Raw genomic sequence first — 11,399 nt, forward strand, 5'->3', positions numbered from 1 at the left:
GCGAGCGAGCTCAGTCTGCTTCCGGGTGGGAGGGGAGGAGTGGTGCCGGGTCGCCATGGCGAGCAACGCCGCCAGCCTCAACGCGGTGCGGGAGACCATGGACGGTGGGTGACGGAGGAGGGGGAGCCAATGCTGTGAACGGCAGCCAGGTTCGGCTAGCCGATCCGGGCCTGCCTCGGGCCGCTGTGAGGTGGAATTGTATAAGTAATTCCTTCTCCTCTGTAGCCTGCGAGGCCTTGAGCCGGCTCCGAGTTGACCCTGCCACCTCTCCTGCGAAGAGGTTTGCGGTTGGGAGTGGATTGGAAACTCGGTGTGTAGTACTTTTCTCGCTATGCGTGATCTCCGAAACGCTTCAGATGTGCACGTAGCACTGGTCCGCGTTAGCCGCCTGGGGCTTTTCTCGGCTTTTTCCGTTAGCTGTTGTTTAATTTAGAGGGACGTTACTCTTTGTAAATACCTACATATGCCTTTTAAAAAATTACTGTCATTCGAAATGGTTAGTCTTAAGTTAATGTTAGAGAGGCCCAGCCTTGTGGCCCTGTGCATGGCAGCAGCTGAGCTGATGTGAACCCCAATGTCTTGTGCCTCTGAATGGCTCATGTCAGAAAACGAGTGGGGGGAAAAAAACAACAGTGAAAAAGTTTTTCAGAAGGGTGATCAGTGTTAGAGACTTACACAAGTTTCTGGTATGAAAGAATTGACATTGCAGGATGGAGAGTATTAAGAGAAGTGGCCCTGGGAGCAGTGGAAAGTATTTCACATTTTTATATATATATAGAATATATATATTATTACTTGTATATGATCTATAATATATATATTATTTACAACTACCTAAAAGGAGGTTGTAGTGAGGCTGGAGCTGGTCTGTTCTCCCCAGTTACTAATGATAGGACAAGAGGAAATGGCCTCAAGTTGCATCAGGGGAGGTTTAGGTTGGCTGTTGGGAGGAAGTTTTTTCCTGAGTGGTCAGGCACTGGAACAGGCTGCCCAGGGAGGTGGTGGAGTCACCGTCCCTGGAGGTGTTTAAAAGGAGAGTGGATGTGGTGCTTGAGGCTGTGGTCTAGTGATGAAGGCTGCTGGGATGAAGGCTGGACTGGATGCTCCTTGTGGCCCTTTCCAAGCATAGTGATTCATAGTGATTAGATGTTGTGCTGAAGGATTTGGTTTAGTCAAGGACTTGTCTGTATGAAACTAATGATTGGACTTGGTGAGCTTGAAGGTCTTTTCCAATCTGAGAAATTCTGTGATTCTCTGATTCTGTGGTTTGTAAGCCATGACAAATATCAGCAGGGTGAGTAACCATCAGGTGCTAATTTTTGCTTCCAGCCTGACTGTCAGGAGTCAAAGTTGACATGTTCTGGAAGTGTATCTTTGTGATGTATTGTGTGAAAGTCTAGAATTCCACGGAATGGTTACGCCAGAGGCTTATATGGGTTTCAAGCAAAGCAGGAAGCTGCCAGGAAATCCCCCAAGGGTTGTTAAATGTAGAGACTTTCTCTAGAAATGTTGAGATGAGGGACTAGAGGCAAGGGAGTGTTCAAGGGGATATTACTTTGTGTTTATTTTCTCAGGATCCTCCCTTTATATTACATTTATGGCTGTTGTTACATAAGGATTTCTTAGCTAAGACCTTCAAAAGTTGAACTGGTGAGAAAAATACTGCTTCAGCCACTTTAACTGAACCAGAAGAGCATGGTATTTGTTAGAAGCCATGGCTTCCAGCTTACACTGGAAAGCTGAGTGTGAATGGTGGTGTTGCAGTTAACATTGCAGGAGCTTTCCACAGCTGCGATGTTCAGAGATTTTACTGTAGAGATTAAATGCTGATGAATAACATTTTTGATCACTGAAATTTTATAGTCTGTAGGGATTGAAGTGACTTTAATTTCTGTTACAGTTCTGTTTGAAATTTCAAGAATATTAAACACTGGCTTGGACATGGAGACATTGTCTATTTGTGTGCGACTTTGTGAACAGGGGATCAACCCAGAAGCATTATCATCTGTTATTAAAGAGCTGCGTAAAGCTACAGAAGCTCTAAAGGTAATTTTTTTTGCTTCCAAAGATTGTACATCTGTGTCAGAAGTATGTTCAACTTGTGTGTGTTTCTATTTGTGAATTGTTCTTTTATATATTGTTTCTTTTTTGATAAGGAAATTAAGTGTCCCATAGAAGAGTCAATAGATAAACTGAGTGGGACATGAAGCAAGAAGAGATTAAAAAAAAAAAGCTCTTCAGAAAAAAATTAAATCATTTGAAGGAAGAAAACCAACAACCAAGAGGCTGAATTTTTTTTTAGGGGGGCACTTTTATCCACTGTTGCTCCGTTATCTGCATCATATCATAATTGTTTTTTTCACATTCTCTTTTAGCCCCTATCACAGCCTTACTACAACCTTAGCCCTAGTAGCATGCAGCAGGTCCATGAACAGGTCCATACAGCTTGTTAATGTAATCTTCACATATTGGTTTGACTATGTTAACCTGTGCTCTGGATCTCTCCAGAGACAAACAAGAGATGATTTCATGGTGGATGGGGGTATATATATATATATATATATATATATAGTAAAGCTTTACACAGTTTAGCAGTTACCTGTTTAGCTGAGAGACCTTATGAAAGAATCCTCACTTGCCTCTTAAAGGTTTTTTATTCTTTATTGTCTACCTAAACATCATGGTTTCTTTTTAATGTATTTTTTTTTCATTTCTAGAGAGGTGTCAGGGAAAGCTTGTAGCTAGCCTACCTATCTCTGGTCTAGAAGACTGCATTCTGATTCTTATAAAATTCAGTATTCAGATTGATCTTGGGGATACTGGTGGATGAGAAGTTCAACATGAGCCAGCAGTGTGCACTTGCAGCCCAGATTGCCAACCAGATCCTGGGCTGCATCAGAAGTGTGGCCAGCAGGTCCAGAGAGGTGATTCTCCCCCTCTACTCCACTCTCGTGAGACCCTACCTGGATTACTGCATCCAGTTCTGGAGCCTCTGTTACAAGACGGATGCGTATGTGCTGGAGCGTGTCCAGCATCCACAAGGATGCTCAGAGGGCTGCAGCAGCTCTGCTGTGAGGACAGTCTGAAAGAGTTGGGGCTGTTGAGTCTGGAGAAGAGGAGGCTCCCAGGTGACCTTCTTGTGGCCTTCCAGGATCTGAAAGGGGCCTACAAAAAAAGCTAGGGAGGGACTTTTTAGACTCTCAGGGAGTGAGAGGCAATGGAGCAAAGTTGGAGATGAGTGGATTCACGTTGGATGTGAGGAGGAAGTTGTTGAGCATGAGAGTGGTGCGCGGCTGGAATGGGTTGCCCAGGGAAGTGGTTGAGGCCCCATTGCTGGAGGTGTTTAAGGCCAAGCTGGATGAGGCTGTGTCCAGGCTGTTCTAGGGTAGGGTGTCCCTGCCCATGGCAGGGGGGGTTGGAAGTAGATGATCCTTGTGGTCCCTTCCGGCCCTGACTGATTCTATGATTTTTTTACTAGATAGATGTTAATCAAGCCCATTTTTTTACAAGTTTTCAACCTTCTTTTGTTTCATTTTTAACTTCTTCCTACGTACACAAATGTATAATATGGATAAGCAATCATAAATGTGTGTGTAGATATGTATGTCTAATCATGTATATAAGCAATTGAGGATTGTTTTACTTTGCTTTTACTTGTAGCATTCTTGTTGTTATCCCTTGCCTGTCTCATAACCAAATTATTGCCGGTGTGATTTATGCCATTATGATCAGTGTTGCTCTTCTGAGTTTTGTACTAATATAAATTGTATAAAGAAGTAAATGTCAAAGAAAACAATATCATGCATTTGTGCACTTCTTGAAATCACTGGGGTGAAATAAACAGGATGGAAGTTGCTGAGATACAGGCTATAGTTAACACAAACAAACAGTAATGATTATGCTACTAAAGGTTAATGGCAGTTGACAGCATTATTTTTAGAGTATTCATTGGAGAACAACAGTACACATCTTAAGATGTTTGTAACTGGTGTATTTTTAGATGTGTTCTCTGGGTGAATTATAAGAAAAGATTTAATTTCATCTACATCGTGTCTGCTTTTGGTGACTTGCAATAAATGTAGTTCTCTTCTGGTTTCAGGCTGCTGAAAATATGACTGGCTGACGTGGGAGAAGATTTCTGTGTGAGAAATGCCATGTTCAAGTTAACAGGCTTTGAAGATTGCCACTATTCAGAACAGTGAAATAAGTTTATGTGCAAAGGTTTCAGAATACTGCTGTTACCTTGAAAAGGATGATGTATAGAATAGCTTGAAAAGCTTCTATATGTTCACCAATAGTCTCATTGCTTGGTATTTTTGTGAATTGTTTGTGATTATAGTGCAATTGCTGCTTTTTGGCATCAAATCTTTTTTATATCATGCCAGAACTTAGTGTTTTGCAATGAACATTGTTATAATGAGTATAGCTTGTTAGAAGTGATACCATGTTTTTGTTTTTACTTCTTGCTTTGGAGGAAAAACTACATCTGCATTATGGAACAGGTAGGAAGGAAGCCCGTTCTGGCTATCCTTACCTAGGTAAGGGATAAGGACTTAGATTGAGACTAAAAGTAAGAAATAAAACACTTTTGATAATGTAGTGAAGGAATTGTTCTTTTGATTCAAATAGCTGGAAAAGTTTTTAACTGGGATAACAAATGAACTTCAATTAGCCATACAGGAATGTATGCAAATTCAAATTTTTAATTACATGGAATATCTAATGAAGTTCAAATGCTCCATTTGTTCTCATTACTAGACCTAAAAATACTAAGGCTATAGTGTTTCTGCCCAGTGAAAGCATGTGAGGAAAAAATAGATAGAATTAATGTGAATCAATGAGTCTGAAACACTCATTTGATGTAGGAATGTCTTCTCATTTAGCACTAGATCTTCACTGGTGCTAAACCTAGTTTTTATAACAGTAAATTGTTTATCATGTTACTATCCGGCAAATATCCTTGTATCTAGGAATTCTGCTTCATAAGAAAATGTTTCCGTGTATATTCTTTATCTGCTGCTGCTAAAGCTTTTGAAATGTTTGTTTGGTTTTGTTTTTTTGGTTGTTGTTAGCATGATTTCAAGGTGTGGCATTAATGAGACCTCAAATAACCTCCAAGTTCAACAGGATGCAGGTTGTTTAGCCTGGAGAAGAGGAGGCTCAGGGCTAACCTCGTTGCTGTCTACAACTACCTAAAGGGAGGCTGTAGCCAGGTGGAGTTGGTCTCTTCTGCCAGTGTGATGGTTTGGGTGTACCCCGCCCCCCCACACACTTTAGAAATACCCAACTAGACTCAAACAGCTCTGGGAATATAAATGAAGCTATTTATTTACAGCTAGCACAATATATAAGCAGATATTCACAGTATATACAGTTATAAACAGAAATAGACAAGGTAAAAGGTAATACGGAAACACAACTCCCCTCCCAGAAACCTGAGTCCCCAGGAGGGGCTCTCAACCACCCCTGCACCTTCTCCCTGCCCCTCTCAACCTTACCCCAGTCCTAAAGAGGAATAGAGGTTCAGCCAAGAGGTTTAGAAGCAAAGGTGAGTGGAAGGTGAGGTTAGGGAGCTGCAGCTCAGTCAGAAGCCCAAAGCACAGTGTGACAAAAATGGCGAGAGTGTTATCTAATGTTTACATTTCTTCTTCAGCAAGACTCTGAGGGGAGTAGACATCACCATTGTTTTCCTTTCACAGCCTATGATCTACTTTTTCTCACCAAAATATTCTAACCTGCTTCAAACTAGCACAGCCAGGCAACCAGCAACAGAACAAGGGCACGCAGACTCAAGTTGTGTCGGTGGAGGCCTAGGCTGGATGTTAGGAGGAAGTTGTTTCCAGAGAGAGTGACTTGCATTGGAATGGGCTGCCCAGGGAGGTGGTGGAGTCGCTGTCCCTGGAAGTGTTCAAGAAATGCCTGGCTGAGGCACTTAGTGCCATTGTTTAATTGATTTGACAGGGCTGGGTGCTAGGTTGGACTGGATGATCTTGGGGGTCTCTTCCAACCTGTTTGAGTCTATGATGCAGCACATTTGGGAATGAACTTGGAGTCTTAGTTAAGTCAAATGTTTTTGGGTTTAGGTTTGTTTGGTTTTTTTTGTGCAGAGAAAAATCTTTTCTACTTAAGAAGTTACATTGTATGCACTCTAGGTCACAGCTCTGTGAAAAGCAATCAAGGAAGCTAAGTAACTCATACTGCTGGCAGAGAGAATAAAAAACTATTTATTACACTGAATCACTTGTCATTATTTCTGGGTAGTCTGGCCTAAAAAATATTTCCAGGAGGATGTTGTTAAAATTTCAAGATAACCAAGTGGAAGACTTTTAAATGATGCTGTCTTGCTCACTCTTGAACACTTGAAAGCCTTTTTGAACTAATGTTTTAGCTTTCTGAATATAGTCTGTCATGTTTCTTGAAAACATTAAGGTATCTCTAGAATGAAAGATGGTTAAATTTCATTTTGCTTAGGAATTCTGAAGACAGTGAAATGTGAAAACCTCGGGTCACATCAACACAAGTGAGCCACTGGCTCTTTTACTTAATTTTATATAGTCCAAGTACTGCATTTCAAAAATGTGAAAAGACTGGGGAACATTCTTCCTGTGTCCAGGAGTCACATCTAAGTCTGCAACTTATCACTTGTGGAACTTAAACTTTTTCTGTAAAGCGCAGTAAACGTGCCCAAAATAATTGCAAAATCTTAATGGAGTACAAGTTTCTCTCGGTGCTTTTCATTTTCCTCTATTGCCAAATTTTTGGGCAAGACAAGAATTCTGATCGAATGTTCCCTTGAATGTCATCCTTCAATATCCTGTTGATCGCTTCACGTTTGTAGCAGAAATTAATAATCGTTATGAATGGTGACTATTAATTTCTGTACCAATATTAATTTTTATTATTAATATTAAAAAATCAGGGAAATTCCCTGAGGTTCTTTGGACTTGCAATTGACAGGAAGCAATTGTACAGAATTAAACAGTTTAAACCATTAGAACTAGGAACATAACGATGCAAAATTAGGAAGAATTCTAACTATGCCTATGGAGTCTCGGCATTCACTCCAGCAGATGTACTCGCAACTCTTTTGGTCCCTGAGTAAGTCTCCTCCTGTATCAAAGACGCTTTCAAACTCAAGATAATGATCCCAGGGTAAAATACAGATATTTCAGGCAGAGGGAAGAAGATGCTGCTCAGTCACTGGTGTGAGTTACAATGCGTGGCTGCCTTTAATGAGCCACAAATGAGGAGAGATAGGATGGCTCCATGCAGACAAAGGCTGAATGTAGACAGAGTGCAGAAAGGCTAAATACAGAAAGGTGTGGTTTCTAAATCATCCCCCTTTATATACTTGATTTGAAAATCCAACTGGCCAATAGGCACTAGCACCATTGTTCTGGACAATGAATTCCAAGTTTTGTGCATCCTTTGACCACACAGGTCTGGTGAGGGCAGCACAAGACACCTGACACTTGGTGCTAAGACCCTAATCCTCAAGGCTTTGCTCATCTACCTGCTCCTGGACCCCAGCACCACAGGAGAAGGAGAGCCAGGGTTAAACCTGCCTGGCAGGATTTATGCCCTACCAGAACAGCATTTATGTATGTGCAGGGGTTTTGTAACTTACTAGCTTGATTTCAGTTTTGGTTCTATACCACAGTTATGCAAAATTAATGGTTGATATTAATTTTGATATCAAGCTTAAGATTTTTAATAGCTATGAAAATTGTTTATTAACATTGAATCTCAGCAGAAAACTTATTTACAATGTTTGAAATGCATGGTTTGGAAACTTATACACACAGAGAACAGGCAAAAATAACTAACACATGCAACTAACTAGCACATGCAAACATTAAAACTGGAAATAAGTTCTTAGTTTCAATCCTCCTGAAGGCTTTGCTAAGGCAAATGGAAACAAAGCAGAGGGGATTGGTGGTAACCAGCAATGGCTTCACCAAGGGGAAATCCTGCCTGACAAATTGAGTAGCTTTTTATGATGAAGTCCCAGCAAGAGTAGATGAGGGAAGGGCAACTGATGTCATCTACCTGGACCTGAGTAAGGCATTTGATTCTGTCCTACATGATATCTTAGTCACCAAACTGGAAGAAAAACATGGATTTGATGGGTGGACCATTGGCTGTATGGTCACACACAGAGGGACGATCAAGAGCACGATGTTCACCTGGGGAGCAGTGCCAAGTGGTGTCCCTTAGGGGTCAGTGCTGGCACCAGTGCTGTTTAAGGTCTTTGTCAGTGATATGGACAGAGAAATCGAGTGCAGTCTTAGCAAGTTTGCAGATGGCACCAAGCTGTGTGGCACAGTCGACTTGCTGGAGGGCAGGGATGCCACCCAGAGGGACCCGGACAGGCTGGAGAGGTGGGCCCAGGCCAACATCATGAAATTCAACAATGCCACGTGTAAGGTTCTGCACCTGGGTCAGTACAATCCCAAGCACAAATCCAGGCTGGGTGGTGAATGGCTGAGAGCATCCCTGAGGAAAAGGACCTGGAGGTCTGGGTTGATGAAAAACTCAACATGAGCCTGCAGTGTGCACACAGCCCACACAGCAACCGTGTGCTGGGCTGCATCAAGAGCAGCGTGGCCAGCAGGGCAAGAGAAGGGATTCTGCTCCTTCACTCTACTCTTCTCAGACCTCTCCTGGAGTCCTGTGTGCAGTTCTGGAGCCCCCAACACAAGGACACAGAACTGTTGGAACAAGTGCAGAGAAGGCCCTTGAAGATGCTCAGAGGGCTGGAGCAGCTCTGCTATGAGGACACAGTGAAAGAGTTGGGGCTGTTCAGTCTGCAGAAGAGGAGGCTCCCAGATGATCTCGTTGTGGCCTTCCTGGATCTGAAGGGGGCCTACAAAAAAGATGGGCAGGGACTTTTCAGGATATCAGGGAGTGACAGGACTAGGGGGAGTGGAACAAAGCTGGAGATGGGTAGGTTCAGAGTGGAGGTGAGAAGGAAGTTGTTGAGCATGAGAGTGGTGAGAGCCTGGACTGGGTTGCCCAGGGAGGTGGTTGAGGCTCCATCCCTGGAGGTGCTTAAGGCCAGGCTGGATGAAGCTGTGTCCAGGCTGCTCTAGGGTAGGGTGTCCCTGCCCATGTCTGGGGGGTTTGAAGTAGGTCATCTTTGTAGTCCCTTCCAACCCTGACTGATTCTGTGATTTTATGTCAGATGTTGGTGTGTTATTCTTTAATTTATGCAGGACAATTTTAACTTAAAATGCACCATTGGTATCATTCAGTAAAAACCACAAGTATATTGTAATGTTACCTGGTTTCTGTCTTGTTACCTTGGAGTGAGACTCGGGGGAAAAAAAAACCAACCCTTTAAAAATGTAAAAAACTCCAAACAAAAAAAAAACCCACAACCCAATCAAGCAAAACCACCCCACAAACACTGCAGTTCTTGAAAAGTGGTAAGGGAAGGATTTTTGAAGCATCATAAAAAGCTAATTTACTGTGAGGATTTAATGAAATTGTAGAAAGTTTCTACTAGGCACAGAAAATAAGTTTATCAAGTACAACTAGTGAAGTTGTAAACAGCAACAGGGCAAGGGGACACAGTCTCAAGTTGTGGCAGGGGAGGTCTAGGCTGGGTGTTAGGAGGAAGTTGTTGGCAGAGAGAGTGATTGGCATTGGAATGGGCTGCCCAGGGAGGTGGTGGAGTTGCTGTGCCTGGAGGTGTTCAAGCAAAGCCTGGCTGAGGCACTTAGTGCCATGATTTAGTTGACTGGATAGGGCTGGGTGCTAGATTGGCCTGGATGATCTTGTAGGTCTTTTCCAACCTGGTTGATTCTATGATTTTATTCTCTGATTCTAGTCAGTAGTGCTTCCTGACTGCTGCTTCCCAGCCCACTGTTTATACTTTGAGAAAGCTGTAGAGACACAAGGGTAACTTAATGAAAACCATGAAACTTCCAGGACTAGAGAACGAGCATAATGAGGTCCGAAAGAACTTTGGAGTGTGCCATTTCCAAAAGAGAAGAGACAGAATTACCATGTGCCTTTGCACATAGAAGAAAGTTTTGTGTCTGCATCTTTTTAACCTAACAGAGAAAGCATTCCAGATCCAGTAGCTGATATTAGACCTCATACCTCAAAAATAAAATGCAGCTTCCCAGGAGTGAAGGTAAGCAAAGTCCAGTAATAGCATCCTAGGGAAATGGCAAACCTGCCTGATGTTAAGAGTATTTCTAGAAGACATGACTTAATCCAGTTTATGGGTGAAACTCTACAATACTCTGCAGGTGTTAGGCATACTGGCTGCAGTAGTTCCTTCTGACTGCAGAGTCCATGAAGGGCAGTGTAAGACAGCTTGAAGTAAAAGTAATGTGAAGAAAATTAGGAATGTTTAGGATGAGTATCAGTGATGTTTCTGTCAGTAAGATAAATGGAAGCCTGGTTTCTGAGACATTTAGACACTACCTGTTAAAAAAAACCAAACACAACAACTATTAATTATCTGCCCCAGCAATCTAGAATATATTGAGCCTAGGCACTTTATTAGAACTTTACAAATACTCCTAGTTTCTCAACTCTGATTCTTAACATGTAAGGAGAGACCAGTTCATGAAAATGAGTCTCTGAAAGGTCAGTGATTGTTGCAAGGGCAAGCGAGAGTTTAATGATTGCATATAGCTTTCAGTGAAGGAAGTGGAAAACATAGGAGTGGAAGAGGTGGTACTTGGCCTTGCTGTGGTTGCTCAAGGTAGCAGCTGGGAGTAGGGAAAGAGGCCACGGTAGGGTGAAGAGGCTGAGGGGCATCCTGGCTTGTGATTATTTTATTTGTACACCAGGTTCAAAATTAGTTTGTTTGAGGATACCAACAGGTAATCTTCTTACATAATGGGCAGGAGACACAGGAAAATGATGCTAGGATTACTAGGTGGTCATATTGCCCTGCTCCCCACCCACAGGTACAGTCCCTTTGAACAATTGGTGCTCGGTTTGTTTATTAACCACTCTTAGCAATGCTGAAGCTGTGCCTGGGTACTGCGCTGTTATGAAGGGGAAATAAATGTGAGATGTATTTTTCCCAATATTAATATTGTTTATTAATTTTGATATTCAGAACTCTTACCACCCACAACCACTAATATAATGATAATAATAATAATAATCACCATCATCAGTTCTTCACAGGGTCATGGAAACGTTTTACAGATAGTATCTAGATCTAGTAATAACCAGCAAAATATACAAACATTAATTGAACTGGAAGAGAAGATTCCTGTGGTCCAATGCCACTTGTGGTCAATACACTGCTTGCCCACTGGATGGACTCAAGGAGCTCTTTCTGCTTATGGTAGAAGGCAATGGAGAATCACAGAGGCTTTTAAGCATTTACACACAAATTATTATTACCTAACTCACAGGGGCTGGCCACA

At 42.2% G+C, this 11,399-nt stretch overlaps 1 protein-coding gene across 1 annotated transcript; it reads left to right on the plus strand.

Annotated features, from left to right (window-relative positions):
• Positions 1-28: 28 nt before the first annotated feature.
• Positions 29-6,237, plus strand: MZT1 (mitotic spindle organizing protein 1). Its single transcript, XM_064174142.1, has 3 exons — positions 29-104; positions 1,901-2,046; positions 4,100-6,237. The coding sequence occupies exons 1-3, from the start codon at positions 56-58 to the stop codon at positions 4,121-4,123; spliced, it is 219 nt and encodes a 72-aa protein (XP_064030212.1). The 5' UTR covers positions 29-55; the 3' UTR covers positions 4,124-6,237.
• The last annotated feature ends 5,162 nt before the right edge of the window (positions 6,238-11,399 follow it).

The sequence above is a fragment of the Pogoniulus pusillus genome, chromosome 3 (genome assembly GCF_015220805.1).
Source record: "Pogoniulus pusillus isolate bPogPus1 chromosome 3, bPogPus1.pri, whole genome shotgun sequence".
NCBI classification, from domain to species: domain Eukaryota; kingdom Metazoa; phylum Chordata; class Aves; order Piciformes; family Lybiidae; genus Pogoniulus; species Pogoniulus pusillus.